General features: G+C 33.2%; 1 protein-coding gene across 1 annotated transcript; it reads right to left on the bottom strand.

Annotated features, from left to right (window-relative positions):
• Positions 1–16545: 16545 nt before the first annotated feature.
• On the bottom strand, positions 16546–18503 carry LOC123663167 (TWiK family of potassium channels protein 12-like). The gene is made up of 2 exons (XM_045597865.1): positions 17783–18503; positions 16546–17351 (listed from the first exon to the last, which is right to left on the bottom strand). The coding sequence occupies exons 1-2, from the start codon at positions 18501–18503 to the stop codon at positions 16546–16548; spliced, it is 1527 nt and encodes a 508-aa protein (XP_045453821.1).
• Between the last annotated feature and the right edge of the window lie 2406 nt (positions 18504–20909).

Below are 20909 nucleotides of genomic sequence, written 5' to 3'. Positions count from 1 at the left end.
ATGGTGATTCGTTGTTGCTGTGTTGCGGTATGGTAATATGGCCGTGACATTTTAAGAGTTATCTTTTAAAAATAAAAATCTTAACTAAAATTATGTGTAATATTATCTTTTACAGAAGGAATACTTTTTGTGTCGATACAAAAAAAGGAAAAAAGTCTAATAATGTGTGTTAATTTTTAGGGAAGAAGTATGATAGCAACTTTGTGTCGTTTAAATAAATTATAGATGAATTACTTCGTAACTTTTTACAACGTTACTAGGCCATACCGTGGAAGTTAAAGCTTTAAGTGACATGGAAAAGTCATAAAAATTTTATCTGCTTACTCTTTTGTAATTCGTATTGATCACGATTCAGCCTGTAATATACCACTGCTGGGCGTTAGCCTCTTTTTTCATGTAGGAGAAGGATTGGAGCTTTATCCACCTCCCTGCTCTACCCACCTGGGTTGGTGGAATATACTTATGTTGTATAAATCAGTCTTCACAAAGTTAAGATAATTGTATTTGATCTCAAACAAAAAAGGATATCTCTTTATATCTATCAGCTAATAAAACGTAGGTGTCAAATAGTCCGTTAAATACGCTATTTATGTTATGGAAAACTCAAAAGGTACTCTTCAAGTCCCGTCTAAATTTCAATAGGACAACATAACAAGCATCAGTAATAATTGTGATTGCTTGCGAAAAAAAAACAGACTTCAATTTCATCGACAAGTAATACAACGTATATAGACGAGAAATAGTCAAGTAAATACACGTTATCAAAGATTATAGTACATTAAAGTAGTTGTCAGATCTCTATCAATTTGAATGAGCGGATAGGGTCAGCAACGCGGGTGATAGACCGGAGGATCTATCTATCATCCGTATTGCACGGTTTCGAGAGGTGGAGGGTGACCTTAATGTTCGAGGGACCATCTCGGGATTTGCTTATGGTGATTGGCTCTAGTTTGGGCAACGCCGGCGGGATCGCGGAAGTGCTTAGCGTCCCCGTGATCCCGCCTCAGGCTAGTAAAGGAACACCACATAAGTTTTAGTCTGTGCGAATCGGACATACTCTTCGGCACCCCCGGGCTGGTGGCATCCGTTAGGGATTTTATCTGATTAAAAAAATAAATAAAGGTTCGACAACGTGCTTGCATGCTGTTGTGGTTTTGCAGGCATCTATAAGTTGCGGTAACTAAGTTGTGTAAAAAAAAAAACAGGTAAATTAATTTGGTAAAAAATGAATGAATTGGTACGGGAGGCAAATTGTCGATGGGTCCGGGATTTCAAATTTTCAGTAGGCCCCAGGCGGCGAAAACCACACTATGCCACTGATCGCATACCAACTTTAACGTATTCAGAGACTTATTTTAGGAAAATAAAAATAAAATCAGAAAGAAGGAACTAATTTGTTACACGTTTACGTGAATACTTCAATGGGTAAAAATGAACAAATTCGCAGATAATAAATTCTTACCTTCTACAACGAACAACCATGAACAATAAAATAAAAACAATTTCCTACTGTACATATTCAAGTTTCATGAAAGACTTAGAGCTAAGCTTATATATAAGCTTAGCTCGGTTTATTTTGGTAAATCGTGTTTTTTGGAAATTTTATTTCAATTTGTAGTACATACTGATGGAATAAAAAATAGGAACTGGTTATTTAAATAAAAAATCACGAGTGAAATTAGAAAAAAAAAAATATATATATATATATATATATATATATATATATATATATATATATATATATATATATATATATATATATATATATATATATATATATATATATATATATATATATATATATATATATATATATATATCGATCAGGAGACCGAACCGGTGTCTCCTCGTATCGGAATCGGTTGATTTTTCACCTGAGCTATTATAACCTCGTAGACACTGGCGAAATTTACCTTCGTATTTTAATGATATTGTAGCCATTTTTTAATTGCCTTAAAACAGGGATAAAATGACATTTTCCAAAAACGAATCTTAGCTAGATCGATTTATCGCCCTTGAAATCCACTGCATACTAAATTTCATGAAAATCGTTGCAGCCGTTTCCGAAATTCAGATTATATATTATTATATTATATAAGTACAAGAAATGCTTGTTTAAAGAAATTAAATTAGTGATAAATCAATAATGAACACGTGCCATTTTGTGTACATAGATTTGTTTCATAAAAATAAACCATAAGTCTGTTACGTGTGTAATATGACTTCTGTAGCTGTTTGTTAAAAATGTGTCTATTTCGATATTGTCTATATTTGTGCTGACATTTCAATATATTTGTATTATGCCTTTAGACAATTGTATTATCAAGTATCTCCGTACGACGGTCGGATGTTTTTATGTTGCAATATGTTCTTTTATTGAAAGTTTTTTTTCTTCTTATATTCGCTATTGGTACGATTTCACTGATCTAGTAAAATAGACTTGGTAGCACGATTTCGGAGATCGATAGGAAAGGGATTTTTTATATGTATATTGGAACAATGAAAATCAGAATAACTTTAGGTTGTATTTGCTTATGTTTAGAAGGAATTTTATTAAGGCAGTATACGATGTGTATGAGAACAATAATGATTGTATGTGTTAGTGGTATTTATTATCACACTAGCTGTCCCCGCGACTTCGTTCGCGTAGAATAGTGACTTTGGACAGAATTTTTTTGGATATATCTTTTGGTTTATTTTGGATTATAAACACCATCGTTTGGGTACCTACATGCCTAACGTGATTCTTTAAATTGGCATAACTTTTTTATTTATGAACCGATTGACATGAAACAAACACTAAATGTTAAGTGTAACTTATCAAAATATATAAGTTAAAACCACATCTTAATCGGATAAGCCGTTTCTAAGATAAGCGTGCACAAACGCACAGACAAACAGACAAAAACATTTTTATTATATTTATTGATGAAAATCAGTATCATACCAATCAATTCCTATAACATACTGTGTAATGGATTAATAAAATTATTAATCTACCATCAAAACTTGTAAACTTATTTGTGTTGTAGACGGCCGACTTGATAATAATTGTGTTTGCTCGTAAACTAAAAAAAAAAAACTGACTTCAATTACATCCAAGTAAGTGTGTAGATGAAAAAATAGTCAAGTAAATATATTGCATTATAAGATATAACTCGAAAATCACTTGCTAGATTGCAATTAAATTTAAATGGGACCGCATGATACCACCTTTCGATTAAAAAAATAATCAAGATTTCTGAAGTAACATACATAAAAAATGCACACGAATTGAGAACCTCCTCTTTTTTGGAAGTCGGTTAGTGAGTTAATCAGAGATATCTCGAAGTGATGTGAAAATAATATTACGTATATTGATATGATATTCAAAAATGTTTAATATTACGTATAATTTACGTACTATTTGCTAATGTTTCTGAAGAAAAATAAATTAAACTCATTCTACATCACTTGTTTTGAAATGTTTTGAGTTCTTCATAATATTATTGAAAACAAAATGACGATTAATTTTATATTTACGGTGTCTCGAAATACGAATAAATAAATACTCGAATTTAATTGAAATCTTTATTTGTATTCTAAACGAAAATGACTCTCAAAAGACATTGTTTTTAACAATAAAAGCAGACAAGAGACCCAATAATGCCTGTTTAGATTCGTTTTATATTTCATAGTAATTAATATACAATTTAGACATCATCTTTGTCGTGTTTTTACAAAGAAAATTAAGTGAAAATTTTAGCTGAGTGACATGATCAATATTGACTATAACTACAAAAAAGACTTTGCCTGTCACGTTTACATCGGATCTTAGGAATATGAGTTTAGTGATCATAACTTACTTCAATTCAGATTCAGTCAGTTATACCCGCTGGGTAAGGTCCTCATCCTTCATATACGAGAAGGATTGAAACTTAATTTACCAAGCTACTCTACTGCAAGTAGGTATTATATTTCACTACTATTAGTTACTGTTGCTAATAGTTTTACTATAGTAGGTGTGCCGTGTGGCTACGGCACTAAATAATTTAGCCACTCCTTCTCTCCCCGTGGGTGTCGTAAGAGGCTACTAAGGGATAACAAGGTTCCACAACCACCTTGGAACTTAAGAAGCCGACCGATGGCGGGATAACCATCCAACTGCTGGCTTTGAAATACACAGGCCGAAGACGGGCAACAGCGTCTTCGGTGCGACAAAGCCAGTACTGCGGTCACCAACCCGCCTGCCCAGCGTGGTGACTATGGGCAAAACACATGAGTTCACGTTATTTTTGGCGTAAACTTGTGGAGGCCTATGTCCAGCAGTGGACTGTATAGGCTGTAATGTATGTAATGTGTATGTAGGTGTACTAATACTTTACGCACTCTTCAAGGCATGGTGAGGAAACTCTCACTAATTATCGACCACAAGAGACCACCAGACAAGTATTAAAAGTAATCAAAACTATTATTAAAGCCTCATTCGAAGAAAATAAGGTGTATATATACTCTTACTTTAATGTATTCAAATCTTTCTGTACACTTAATACAGTTTTTGGCTTACTTGAATACAAAAGTTAATCATAGATATAGAAAGAGTTTTTAAGATTTGAATGTATAAAAATGTCTAACAAAATATTTATCAAAGTTGTAATAAATAAAGTTAGTAATAAGTTTCAGTGGAGAGAAGAACTTGAATGAATTCGTAAGAAACTTGTTTCTCAATATTACCTTCAGAAAAAGATAAATTTATCTAAAGCTAGCAAAAAAGTTGTTTAAAAGATACCATTATTGAAATTTGAATTCGTACGAAACCTATGATCTTCTTTCGTATGCATTGTTTCTTTCGCTAAGTGACAGTAATACATTGCTATATTTTCTTATCACGAAGGGTTAAAGTTTAATACGCTGTGTTGCTTTATGGCAAATTTTTTGATACATACATATCAAATCTCCTTAAGAAGTTTTTTTTTTCACAAGATAGAATGAGGGTTTATTGAATAAAAAATTTTCTATATAATAAATTATACATATACTAAGGTTTCCAAATAATTGTAAATATCTTTAAAAAATTTGCGTTAATTTTTTATTTTTTCATTATAAGGGCAATGTGGAGAGATTTTCAATCATACTGCAATGAAAAGGCTAAACAATATTTAGGAGTATCTAAAGGTGCCAACAATAATAACAAGGATACTAGCTGGTGGAATGATGAAATAAGAGAAAAATTAGAGACTAAGAAAACACTCTTCAAATTATGGCAACAGACAACAGACGTTGCTGATCACCAGGCTTACAAAATTGCTAAGAAAATCGCAAAACGAGCTGTCGCACAGGCCAAGGCAACCACCAGGGATGATTTCTACGCTAAACTTGAAACTGCCTTAAATGATAAAGAAATTTTTAAGTTGGCAAAACGCAAACACCAAAGTAGTAGGGATATTACCACAAACAGATTTATTAAAAATAAACAAGGTAAACTACTAACATCAAATAAAGACATCAGAGACCGCTGGACAGAATACTACACGAAGTTGCTAAATGAGGTATCCCCCAGTGAGGCACCACAAGATATTCCTGCTACAGAAGGCCCTATCCCTTGTATAAAGCCGGAAGAGATAACTCTGGCAACCAAACGAATGACAAATAATAAAGCCTGTGGTCCTGACGATATCCCTGTTGAATTCTGGAAGCGAATGGGAGATACTGGCGTACTGTTTCTGACTAAACTTTTCAACAAGTTCCTAGCTGATGAAATTCCCGACGAATGGCGGAAAAGCTTTCTCATCCCTTTTTATAAACATAAAGGTGATATAAGACTCTGCGACAACTACAGAGCTATAAAGCTGATCTCACATTCCTTCAAAATATGGGAAAGAGTCATCAATCAAAGGCTACTTGAAATAACTAGCGTCACTGAAAACCAATGCGGATTCACTGCCGGTAAGTCCACAATTGATGCTATACACTCGGTCAGAACCTTGATGGAAAAGTACAGAGACAACAAAACGGACTTGCACATGATATTCATCGACCTAGAAAAAGCTTTCGATCGGGTACCGAGAGAACTAATCTGGCGTGCTTTAATGGCTCAGAGTGTGCCCGAGCATTACATAATGCTTATAAAAGATATGTACCACCAAGTATCAGCCAAAGTGCGAACTCCAGCGGGAACCGGCGATGAGTTTAGTGTGAAGGTTGGTGTGCATCAGGGTTCCGCACTCAGCCCTCTGCTATTTAATATTGTAATGGACCATCTCACCTCACATCTGCAACGAGCGCCACCATGGGACATTCTATATACGGACGACGTCGTCCTCATCAGTGAAGATGCAAATAGCCTGCAGCAGATTTTGGAAAAGTGGAGGGAAGCTCTGGAAACATCAGGCCTGCGAATAAGCAGAGAGAAGACCGAGTAAATGCATTGTAACTTTAGCGGCTTCAACAGCAAACACACCATCTTTCTTCAGCATACCCAGCTAAAAGAAGTGGACCATTTCAAGTACCTTGGATCAATCATCAGTAGTGATGGGTCAATAGACACCGATGTCACCCACCGTATAAATACTGGGTGGATGAAATGGAGAGAACTGTCCGGTGTGCTATGTGACAGCCGGATGCCCGTTCGCATAAAGGGACGAGTATACAAAACAGCCGTCAGACCAGCCATGACATACGGAGCTGAATGCTGGCCTCTCAAAAAGCAGCACGAAAACCAACTGCACTGCGCAGAGATGAAGATGCTCAGGTGGGCAGGTGGGGTGACTAGGCTGGACCATGTCAGAAACACACATATACGAGGAACCTTCAAAGTAAGACCTATCCCAGAAAAACTACAGGAGAGCCGCCTGCGGTGGTACGGACACATTATGAGGCGACCATCTAACCACATGACCAGAAAAGTGCTGGATATTAAAACTAAGCCCCGAGGACGAGGAAGACCCCGAATCACATGGATCGCTGTAGTAAATAAGAACCTCAAACAAGCCCAAGTCACCAAAGAGAAGACCCAGGACCGTGTTGTCTGGAGGCACATGATACGGAGGGCCGACCCCAAATGAAATGGGAAAGAGCCAGGCAAAGAAGAAGATAGTAAGGGTCATATTAATACTCTGTGGTATTTTTGACTACTGGGAAGTCAAATATACTACTCGCATGGATGGATAGATAGACCAAAGGGCAACGCTACGTTCATTATTGCTATAATACGCTAAATATACGGGTAAGAAATAAAACAAAGACTTTACAAGACAGCGACCTGTTGCCCAAATTTGAAATTAGAACAATACAGTCAAAGATACTCGTCTCGTAATTAGGGTTATTCTAAAGCGCAGTAATTTTATGAATCGCAAATTAATTGACCCCAGTTCTGTCTAACAATAAATCTCTTCCGAGAATAATGGGAACATCAATTTCATCAAGCCCCATTTTAATAAAAGCCGGCTACGATTTATCATGGCAGATTATAGTAATGATTCCTCTTATTATTTTATTGTTTCTCTTATAATTTTTTATACATAAATATTCCTTGATTTATAAACTTTCTTTTATTACGCTCGAAATAAGTTTGAAAACATTAAGTCTAAATGGTTTTTTACACTATAAATTAATAATTCCTTTTTCTATCTAAGAAACACTCGCGTACAAAGATAATTTCAGTTTTTTATTACATATAACACGATGGCACATGGACATTTAAAAATCGTTAGAATGGCTAGCTAGATCTCATGTGACATATTATAACACTGCAGATAAACCAAATGAAAAAATTTCATCCAGTCGTGAACAAAAATATAAAGTTCGAGATTGATTGTTAATCATTTTAGTGTTACATTTCAAGAAAATAGCAATTAAGATTTTCATTCCTACTGAAGAATGTAGAAGTAATGTGTAACTAGTAGCCCGTTACATCCCACGGCTGGGCCTAAGCCTCTTTCTCCATGTCAGATAAGGATCGGAGCTTAATCCATCACGCTGCTCTGCTGTGGGTTGGCGTAAGGAATGCTGATCACTTAAACAAGGTGATTGAAATCTTTATTTATACTACAATGGCATCATTCTTTTTTCAAGTTGTAGCCCGGAATTATACGTCTTTCAATAACAGGTTACTTACTATCTATACAAATAAATAAAATTGGAGTGTCGGTTTGTAATATTAAAATAACCGCTTTTTACTAAATGCATATGGATTTATGTACGGTACATATACCAAAATGATATTTTTTTTACGATTTTCTGTCTGTCTGTCTGTTTGTTCCGGCTAATCTCTGTAACGGGTGGGCTGATTTTGATGGGATTTTCACTGGCAGATAGTTGCTGTAATAAGGAGTAACTTAGGCTACTAGTAATATTTTTATTTTATAGCTCTGCTGTCTGTACAGTAACTTTTTTGTTAATTTCACGCTGATGAAGTCGCGGATACAGCTAGTTATAGTATAAATAATGATTACCATATCCGAAAAGATAAGCAATATTTGACGCAAACGTACAACGTAAAACGTAGTATATTACGTACTAGATAGTTCTAATAAAATTATAGAAACAACAAAAACACATTACACTTCTTTTTATTGCGCAGACAGATAAAAAATAAATAATCTTCGTTCAGTAAAACAAAATGATTGGCCGATACAACATTGCGGATGTTTAACAGAGTAACCACGTGGCTCTATATCCACGATTTCGAATTTGCTTTTATAAAATGAATATCAGAGGTCATAAAGTTTGATTACAAACTTTGTTCGGTACTGTTATCAATTTATGAAGGGTCTACACTGGGCACCTTGGTTGAGATATCATTATTTATTGGTTGCCTTTTTATCGGCCACAATTTACGCTCGCTGGCTTCTTATTATATTTTTAGGTTCATAAGCCTTGAAAATTGTTTATAACGATAATATTTTTTCGAAATATCTTAGCAGATATAAATGATAAATTTTAAAATTGTATTCCAGTTGCTATTAAACTTTATTTTGCATTTATTATTTCAGCCTATTGCAGTCCACTGCTGGACATAGGCCTCCACAAGTTCGCGTCAAAAATGGCGTGAACTCATGTGTGTTGCCCATAGTCACCACGCTGGGCAGGCGGGTTATTGACCGGGTGTATTTTGCATGTAAGCTACATATTTATCAGTGCTACCACTGATGATCACAGTTCAAAGCGGAGTTTAACGGTGGAACAAAACAATTACTTTTTCTGTTTTATAACTTTATATTCCAGAAAAGTAGCCAAAGCTTAATCACTAATCAATGTTACTGATCGTAAATAATAATTATTAAAATAAAGTGTTTGTTTATGGTGTATAATTTCACAAACAACTGATATAATTTGTTGCATAAAGATTAATTCTGTTAGACATTAAGCCTTTAAAAATTAATATATAATTTATGTCTCTCACTCATTAGAGAATTTTTTTGAAAAATTGAACTAAATAAAAAAGTACAAAAACTGGCAAATAGTGAATAAAAAAAAAAAAATTTATTTGACCCTTAAAAGTACCTCGAAGCGCCATAGTGTTGTTTAGTGGCATGTAAATTGTATTCTTCTCTCTTCAGTACGTACACACAGTTGTGATGAGCCACATAAGTGCAAAGGTATTGTATGTAATTAAATTATATGTATATTGGGTTTTATAATTATTTGAACCTAATAATGAGTTATGCTGTTATTTTTAACTGCCAGACAAAACGATCTTTTCCAACAATATAACAATAAAATCAGGCTACCCGTCGATAACTTATAACTATGTACGTATATTGACTTTCGTCCCCTGTCCTAAGATAACTGTGATGAAATTCAAAGAAGTAAAAAAAAAAAACAAGAATGTACCCATTGGTACCCGACGTCCTATATTGATTAAAATCTTGTCCAGTTATATTTAAACGCACGTCCGCGGTGATACATACGACACGTACGGCATAATGACTGACTGGCAAATCAGTATTAACTAAAGAGCGCTCTCCAAAAGTATTTCAATAACTTTCAGTGTATCAGATTAAACCCGTTGAAGTTTCGTTTAAAGGACATAATTATGAAACTTTTTAAGTTCCTTAAAAGTATCCTTGCTGTACTGTGTGGCTACGGTACTAAAGAATATAGCCACCCCCTCTCTTATCGTGGGTGTCGTAAGAGGCGACTAAGGGATAACACAGTTCCGCTAGCACCTTGGAACTTAAAAAGCCGACCGGTGGCGGGATAACCATCCAAATGTTAGCTTTGAAATACACAGGCTGAAGACGGGCAGCAGTGTCTTCAGTGCAACAAAGCCAGCCCTGCGGTCACCAACCCGCCTGCCCAGCGTGGTGACTATGGGCAAAGCAGATGAGTTCACGTTATTTTTGGCGTAAACTTGTAGAGTGTGTATAATGATGATGATCCTTGCGTCGCTTATCATTATTTCCAAACTCAGTGGCAAAATAAAACCAATGAATGCAAAAACTTGGAATACAGTTAAATGCTGAATTTAATGCTGAATTATCTTAGTAGATATCAGGATCGTGAATCAATATGAAAATCATTTTTTTATATATAATAAGTAGTAAGCTGTGTGACTACGGCAGTAAAAAATATAGGCACCCCCTCTCTTCCCGTTGCTGTCGTAAGAGGCGACTACGGGATAGTACAGTTCCATTACCACCGTGGAACTTAAAAAGCCGACCGATGGCGGGATAACATCCAACTGCTGGTTTTGAAATACACAGATCGAAGACGGGCGGCAGCGTTTTCGGTGCGACAAAGCCAGCCCTGCGGTGACCAACCCGCCTGCCCAGCGTAGTGATTATGGGCAACACACATGAGTTCGCGCCATTTTCAGCGCAAATTTGTAGACGCCTATGTCCAGCAGTGGACTGCGATAGGCTGAAGTGATGATGATGAAGTAAATTTAACGTTTATTTTATTTAACACTTTACAAAGCACTACACAGAAACATACACAGAAAACAACATACATTACAACATGCAACGTACATTACATAGTGAGAAAGTAAAGTAAGAAGTAGTAAGCTATCAAAAACAACCTAGCTAAAACTTTACAGCTATCTAGACAGTGCGAAATAAAGATACTGAAATAATAATTGTACACAAATAAAAAAGAAATCCTCGTATTATGAGTATCATTTCAAGTCATTTAAAAACCATCAAGAGAGTTTCGCTTAAAAATAATGAGAACGATTTGCAATTCTTACTGTATGTTCGAGCATCGTACGACGGTAAAAATACTAGATAAGTGTTCACGGGAATGTTAAAACGGGAACTACTCATTAGATTTTATGTATGCTTCCGTACGAATGTATTAACTATAAACAATTAAAGTTGTTAGCATATTTAATAAGATTTTTAAAGAATAGAAAAGTGTAAGTTGTCTATACTAATAAGTTTTTTATTTTTAAATAACAAATTTTCAATTTAGCGAAGTTTAATTGAACCCAAATAAGTGATTATATTTTTACACTGACACATAAGGGGCGTAATAATGTGTCTCAAATTTAAACGACGAAAAGTGATAATAGTAGATTATCAAAAATTCATTTTAACATATTTTATAATTTACAAAAATATGTAAATAATATAAACGTGTAAAACAATAACCGCGTAGAAATGGCATATTTTACTGAATAAACAAGCTATTACATAAATAAATCAAATCAATATAAATTATCACCAAAATCATAGGATACACCTTCGCATAGAATTCAAGAAGCAAATATACAAGTTTAAAAAGAAGGAAGAATAAGAGTAAAGTTATGATAAGAAAACGACTAATTAAGATACACTCGAAAATACAAAACTCGAAAAAAACAACTAAAACAAAAAAAAAGACAAGAAAAAAACTCGAAAATACAAACTACAAAATCATATCACTCTATTCGGTACTTATATATTTGACACTTATTATTAGGTATATAATATTATGATAATTTGACTCTTGCTATTTTTGTACTATAAAATAAAATATACGCTTAAATGTAATTGAAATTCACTTCAACATTTCGGTGATATGACAAATGAATAAAATTTAAATTTAAGAAAAAAAATTACGAAATAGAGACATTTGCTCAGAGAATTTTGCTCATTTTGCTACATAGCAATTTTCGTAAAGTTACTGCTGCCTTAAAAATGAAAAGGTTATTTATATAATTTTGTTATTTATATAATCTCGTAGTCATATATTTTTTTATATGACCGCCGACTGTTCAAAACACTTTAGTGTCATAGACTATGATTATCCAACTGTTTGTAAAAACCTCCTGTGATATTCAAAAAACGATAGACTACGTAGATATTTAACTTGTATCAGATTGCTTATCAAAATATACAAGCTTCCTAACAAAATTTTTCTTTTATGCTTTTTTCTAGAAGACGATCGATATTTCAATGACTGAAAAAATGATGTAATCGTCGGATTTGCCATTTTGCGCTTGATACCGTTTCATGATTTGATTGAAACACAGACAATTTCTTTGACTATAAAAATTAAGTAATTTTTATGCGCGATTTTTGTGCATTTGATAATTTTATAATTTAAATTTATAGTCATAGACTAGCCCTGTGGCGCAGTTTGTAGTGCTTTCTGTTCCGCGGGTTTGGGTTCGATTCCTTCCTAAGTCTGGTTGTCATGTGTGTATTTATATAAACATATTTATTTCTATGTATATTTATGAAAAAAAAATATCTATAACAGTCATCTGTTACCTGTAACACAAGCATTAAGTTGCTTAACATAGGAACAGATGACCGTGTGTGTATGTTATAAGATATTTATAAAAGATTTAAGACAAAAACTAATTAACTATTAACCATATTTTTATGACAAGAAAATTTACGTTTATGTCACTCTAGATGTCTAAGAGAAAATTCTTTTTAATGAAGAGAATTTTCGTGTCACCTTATAGCATAAATATTTGTCGTAGAGGTTAGAGGCACTTTATTATTTTTTTATTGACTTTTTGTTATCTGCAAGTAGTTACTATATAAGAATTAAGCTATTTACAAAATAATAAATACGATACGAACTACATTAGCCTGTATTACTTTTATCCTTATGAAACAAAGCAGGAGAAACTTTTCTTTTTTTAACCTTGTGTTACTCAATAATGACGTAGTATTCTAGTGATCTAATTTGTTAATCAGTCCATAGTTTTTAACATCATCCGTTACAAACAACTTTTAAAAAAAATTATAAATTGAAAATCTTGTTTACAATATTAGTATAAGAATTAAACTGAGAAAAAAATCTAAAAGAAAAGTTAACAAAATCAGAAAAAAGCACTTTTTTATGTGGTGATATAGAAAAAAATCTAGTGATATAAAAAAAAGTGGTATCGTGAGACACCAGATAGGAACGAAGTTTCTTATTATTAAATATTAATTTCAAGTTCTATTCGAGGTATAAAGATAATAATTATTCGGGTATACATTTTTATTATGATTTTTTTAATGATAAAAATCAAAAAAACTACATTACAAAATTATCTAAATATCTTTATTTTATTTACAATGATTTATAAAAATATACAATAAAATTATCGAATTATATAATAGTAATAGCAAGATATATATCATAATGTTAGCATGATAGATAATAATAACAGTCATTACGTAGACTCTTACGTTACTCTTACGAGGCTCTTTACGGGGTGTTGCGGAGCGTTTGCCCTAGCTGGCAAAAATGTAATGTATATTAGACACTGTATAGTCATCATACATAGACTATATATAAAAAAATGTTACGCTTTTTTTAACGTTACGGACGTTTTTTGCCAGCTAGAGCAAACGCTCCGCAACAGCCCGTAAAGAGCGTCGTTCCAAAAATCCAGTCCACGTAAGAAATTTCGCTCTCCACTATTTAAGTAATTATTATTTTATTATTATAAAATCTCCATTCATTTCACATATCTGATGATAAACTATCTTTTTATTAAAAAAAGATCTCTCGTTCTCCAAAGATAGCCCTTAATGCTGGATTTGATTCCGCAAACGGTCTAAAATAATGGATAAAATTTCGATTTGTATGATACTTTCGATGCTTAATAGGTCTTTTTATTATTTTCACAAGCTGTTTCACTTAAACCGAATGGATATTGGCTGCAAGGGTAAGATTATTAAAGTTAAGATATATATATATTCTTTATTGCACTTTAAAAAAAAAATCATAATTACAAGTTTACAAAAAATGTTGGCAAGGGCGAACTTATCTCTGTAAGAGATCTCTACCAGTCTACCCATGGTGGTGAGAGAAAATGTTATCGCGGGACTCATAAGCGCATTTGTGATATAAAATACATATATACTTAAATACTTACACAGTTACATGCACATATGCATGCGTACATGCCCACATACATATCTACACATATACATACATAAATACATACATACACATATACATACATAAATACATACACATATACATACATACACATACATAAATACATACATACATACATACATACATACATACATACATACATACATATATTGAGAGTACAACAATTATGAGAGATTCATAGCTTCGGAGAGAAGATGTTTCCTTAGCCTGTCCTTGAAAACATAAATTGAAGTGCTGTCTTGGATCACTCTCGGTAGATGGTTCCAAAGTTTTGCAGCGCGTATTGTGAATGAATTGAGGAGGAAGTTGGTGTTATGTCTGGGGACTTCGAGCATCGATGTGATGCAAGACCTTCTAGATCGTGTTGGGGTAGGAGAAAGAAGGAAACGGGACCGAAGGTAGGAGGGAGCATTTTGGTCATGGAGTATGTTATAGAGAAAAGAAAGTATATTGTAAAATAAAAGATAAAGTAGAAGTTTCTTAATGTCTTACGGCTTACTACTAATTTTTACAATATCACGATCGATCACGATTCAGCCTGTAATATCCCACTGCTGGGCTTAGGCCTCTTTCTCTATGTAGGAGAAGGATCAGAGCTTAATCCACCACGCTGCTCCGATGCGGGTTGGCGGATATATCCATACTATGAGTAACGATCGCTATCAGGTGTATATAATAATAAGCAAGATCAACGGCCTAACGTACTCTCCTAGGCATGGCGGGTTGACTCACAAGGACTGTACAAACACCCAGACTACGGCAAACATCTGTACAGCCAAAACACATGTTTGTCATGTGCGGGGATCGAACCCACAACGCTGCTCCATTGCAGGTTAGCGGATAGTAACGACAGCTATCCAGTATAGTATAGTAGTGTGATAACAACCGGGACCGACAGCTTAACGTGCTCTCCGAGGCAGGGTGGACCCACAAGGGCAGACAACAAACCAAAAAGAAATATATAGTGCGGAAATCAAACCCGCCGGTGCTTAGTCGCGCACATGGCAGACGCACCACTACGCCAGACCAGTCGTTTGTTTTCTTTTTTTAGAACACACCATTGGTTAATTTTCAGTATTTTATTTCATGACCGAACACAATTAATAAAATATCAAATAAAAAAGACACTCCCAACAAAATTAAATAAGACCCAATTTTTTTTTATAGACAACTCATTACCAGTGTTTTTTAAACCGTGACAGTACAAATATCATAAGTTTCTAAAATAAAATTAATAAAATAGACTACCGATGATGAAGGCTATAGTACCTCGACCTTATATCATTATATCGCTAAATAACACATTTTTCAAGCAGTGTTGTGTTCCTGTTGATAAGTAAGGTGACCAGAGCTCCTGGGATTAATGTGGGATGGGATCGGCAAGACGCTTGCAATGCTTTTGGTGTTGCAATCGCTTACCATCAGGTAAACCGTACGCTTGTTTGCCAATCTAGTTATATATAAAAAAAACGCAGACACCCTCTCCAGGACCGGTTATATAAAAAATGCAGGAGTCACTAGTTCTGGATGTGTTAATCTATGATCATTGAAACCCATGAAAGAGTAAAAATCACCTTTCTCGTCAATTCTTATAATACGTTTAAATTAAACACAAAATTATTTTTAGATCATTTATTTTTTTTTTAATAAATTGATATTTTTACAAATATACTATTCACATAGAAAGTGTTACGTCTAAATCTTTGATATTAACAGTTGACAATCAGATTTCAGTAAAAGATGTCACACATCATATAAGAATTATTACAGACAATATTTACAATAATGTACACGTATTTTTTATAGACATTACAACATTCTGAAAGTAAATTCGATAGGTTGTGTTTATACTAAATGATAAGTAATAATATAATTGATGGTAATTAAATCACAGCCAGTAAATTAAACGACAAAGAGAAATTGTAAAAATATAATTATAATTTACAAATATAAAGATATTTAATTACTAACATGATCAAGCATTTCTGGTAGAGCATTATATGCCACCATATTTCCTATAGCCACTTTAGGTTCTTTCTTTGTGACTATAGCAACTATCTCTTCAGCAGGAGGAGGAGGAGGTGGAAAGTCTGTGCTTGCATCTATTGGTACTGTTATTTCATCTACACTTAATACTACTGCCCTATTGTCAATTTCAACTCTATTACGTTCTACTATAGAACTATCTTCCATTATACTATATAAATTTTCGGACTTGCCCTTATACATTTGTCAGGAACTCATATAAAAAGATTCGTTTAAGTTAATCTCATCGTTAACCATGTTATGTTTTTGCGACCATTCTTTCTGTTGATGTTTTATACGATATATTATTTCATCATGTATTACACCAAAACACATAGCAGTTAACGCTAGGCCAATCAAAGTATAAGCTGAACAAAACCACAAAACATTGGAATTTACTGTATAATATCTAACACCATTAATTGTCGTGTAACTCATTCCTGGAATGATATTACCGAAACCAATTGTGCTCAAAGTCATAAAGCAAAAGTAAAATCCATCTATAATACCCATATTATCTAAATTAAGTAATACAATGGCTCCTATCGATATATAGATAAAAATTGCTCCAAGACATAGAAAAACAGGAGCTAAAATACTAAGTCCGTGCATTGATAGTTTAGAATCAGTATCGGGCCAACTAATGACGTCATCTTTAGCTGTACTTGTGGTAGGTCTTTCTGATAAGGAGTCCTTTTGACTATCGGTTTTTAACACGTAACATTCTTCTGTTGGTGTTTTACTCGTATTTTGACTATTAAGCATTTCTTCTTGTTGTCTCTTTAATTTCATTCTTTTTTCTTTTTCTGCCATTCTTCGTTCATCATAGCAACAGTAGCCACAATTCGAACAGAGACAACAACATAGTGCTCTACTGAAGACACTTCTTGCCATCTTAGATAATAAAGATCCGACACTTGATAAGTAGACAAGTGTCAAAGGAATTCCAACAAGAGCATATGCAATCGTGACACCTTTGCCTATCATGGTTCTTGGAGCGATGTTACCATACCCTATAACAACAAATATTTCATTATTATTTTTTAATCACAACAGTATAAGACGTTTTTTTATTTATTATTGTATTTTATTACATTCCATCCCAATAAAAACGTTATTAAATTACCTAGTAAATAGTATAATACTATATTGTCTTTTATAGCACATAAAAATGTTTGATATAAAATAAAAAAACTGTACTACATTTTTAAATTAAGGGTTATATCCATATTTTTTTAAGTAAAGTTATACAAAAACAAGACTAATGTAATAGAAATATAAGCTTTTTGCTGCAGCTAGCTAGTTTTAGTAAGTAAATACAACAAATAAAAATAAAGATTAACGTATTCTCAATAATGTTAAAATACTCATTATAGTTTAAATAAAACATATTAGTACATTTTTCTGAATATTCGAAAATACGAACAAAGTCCTTTTTACTCACCAATCGTCGTTAAAACAGTTAACGAGTAGAAAAATGCAAGTGCCAAATTCCATTCATGCTCTTCGTAATGGTTGCTAATTTCATTACCGGTAAATTCACCCAACGCCATTTCTCTGTAACTTACGCCATATTGCGAGGCCATTTCTGTCGTGACTCTTTGCATCAACTCATTTTGAAACTTCAGAATTTCCTGTGCAGCTAACCGCGTCCAATTTTCTCTGTATAAAATGTTTAACGACACTGTTATTTCCCAGATATTTTCAACAGTTTTACTTCTCGCATCCCAAAAATAGTTAGCAGATAGCGTTAAATTCCTATTATCGCTACCGTCTTCTATTTCCTTTTTATTTACATTGTTATCTGTGTGTATTATATTTTGTTTATCTGGAAGTATCCTAGGTCGAGCGGGTACTTCAGCACCACCCTCTATCGATAAAAATATAACTGAACCAAGGAACGTGTAAGCCAATAAAACTGAAAATATTACACCATTTGTTAGGCAACCGATAATGAATTGTTTTCTTCGGTACTTTGTTGTTTTAAAACAAAAGCAGCATAAAACTTTCTGTCGAGAACTTTGAGCTCTCTTTTTACTATTAGAGGCCATTGAATCGGCGTCCTGGCACCTGTCCAAGGGGATCGCTCCATTGGGTTTAGCCAACGTATACTGTTCGAATCGGTTGATTGTTTCTTTATCCAATACTACATGGTTAATATCCATTTTTGTGGTCTATTATTTTCCAACTTTGGATCGCGTTGACATTATCTCTTCTCGGTGGCATTCATCTGAAACAATAATTTATTTTAAATTAGAATAACTATTAGAGATTTGTATTTTTTTGCGTTGGTTAGTTATTGTTGAAAGTCTGACAAAAGAAAGTATTTTTGAGAATATGACTAAACATTGTAGAATGTACTAATGAATGATGTTTTGTACAGGCATTACGTTTCAAAAAGAAAAAAAAATCTATTTAGCGGCATGTACTTGATATCATTATAACATAAACTTAAATATTAAAATTCTTTTTGTGGAAGTGGTTTAAAAATTAAAGTTTTAATATGTAAATATGGAGTGAATTTTCTACAAAACAAAATTTACATACAGACGTATATTTGTTGTAATAGTTCACAAAGATACACTACGAATTTGTTTTCGGAACACGTCCTGCCGGTTCGATTTCAAGCCAAGAACCTAAAAAGGGAACTCTGATAACGCGTCATGAATAAAAAAAAATATTTTATATTTTTTTACATAAACCTCATTCTCACATCTTATGAACGAAAGCTGAGAAAATTGATATTTTGATGGATTGATTTTTATTTACAACTCTTCGAGGATAGGAAAACGGTATCATTGATTAAGTTGTATCATTAAATGATAAATCATCTTTTTCCGTAAAGATACAAAAATAGAGATAAACTAATTATGTTTTTTTTTTGTTTTTTCGTACAAGCTAGTCTCCTTTTTCTTTTCTCACTTTGTAACTATTAAAAAGCGTAACTTAAGTGAAAGTGATCATTTATATTTCAATACAAAAACGTACATATTCAAGTAACAAATGACTTAAGAGTTGAGAGACGTACAGTATCGGGCGATATTATAAAAGTTGAAAAAAAAAATTCTTCATGTAATATTTAAAAAATATTCATAAACTCGTTAAGTAAGAGAGAAATAACGCACCGTATAATCCAGAGGTTTCAGACACGTGTAATTTTCTAAAGGAGTTATAACAAGTAATACATAATCAAAAGCGTGGGCGGGCGCTAAGAAATTACATTAGAATATAAAGATATTTGACTGGAATTCATATTTTTCGATAAACTAGATCTTATCGCAGTAATATAATAATAATAATAGGTATAATCATTTATTTTACCTTTACTTATTATCTTATCTTATACTATTAAACGAGCAATTCTTGTATATATATATATAATCTGAATCTCGGAAACGGCTCCAACGATTTCCATAAAATTTAGTATATAGGAGGTTTCGGGGGAGATAAATCCATCTAACTAGGATTCATTTTTAGAAAATGACGTTTTATCCCTGTTTTTAGGGAGTGAAAAAACAGCTACAATATCGTTAGAATACGAAGGTAAATTTCGCAACTGTCATTAAAGTTGTAATAGCTCGGTGGGAAATCGGCCGGTCGGGATCAACCGAGGAGATCATGGTTCAAATCCCAATGATCCCTGATCAATTATTTTTTTCCTTTTTTTTAATTGCACTCGTTATTTTAAAAAAAATATTATTCATATTTTATAAATATGTAATTCGAATTTAAATATGAATTCCAAAAAACACGATTTACTAAAAATACCGAGCTAGGCTCGGTCACCCAGGTACTTTATTTTTATCTGACGTTACATACTTGCATGCATTGTAGGCAAAACCTCACTAAATACCACACGTTCATTGACAGTCAGTGAAGTTTTTCAAGCGGCCTTTTGTCCTTTACCAAACAATAAACACAGAGTTATTGTTATCTACGAGTATATAACGCTGAATGCAGTCTACACTCAAAATAAGTAACAATACTCGTGTAAACAATACTCAACAAAACATATGAGCAACTCAATTTAAGTATTATCATCTCATAAATCAGAACAAAGTTTACAAAGCAATGCATGCATTACAAAAATATTTTCGTGCATTCGTGCGTGCATAGATGGTAACTGTTGGTACCACGTGTAACATTTTACTAGGTTACAGGACTATTAATTTAGTATGATCAAATCAAACAAAATCATCAAATCAAATCAAAATAGAATAAACATTATCTATGCATGGTATTTTAAAAAGGCACCGGCAATTAAGAACCCTTAGATGTCATTTATTGAAAATAGATAAAAAAAGAAAAACGAAAAAAAAAAGTTAGCAAAACATGAATCTCTAGCCACTTATTTTCCAATGGTCTGAATGCTGATGAAGCTATAAGATAGAGGGGAGTGTTAAAAGTGAGAGCTCACAGTAATTTCTTCAAATACACGATTTAAATTTCGCCAAGTGTAAAATAAATTTGAAAATATTTGAGAAAAAATCTAGTCTAAAACTCATTATACTAGTACTACTATTCAAAACTCTTTTGAATCGTCGTTCGACCAAATATTACTTAATTATTTT

This window comes from Melitaea cinxia, chromosome 20 (assembly GCF_905220565.1).
Source record: "Melitaea cinxia chromosome 20, ilMelCinx1.1, whole genome shotgun sequence".
Lineage (NCBI taxonomy): Eukaryota > Metazoa > Arthropoda > Insecta > Lepidoptera > Nymphalidae > Melitaea > Melitaea cinxia.
Note: the sequence above shows the minus strand (reverse complement) of the source record. Positions and strands in the feature narration are given on the sequence as shown.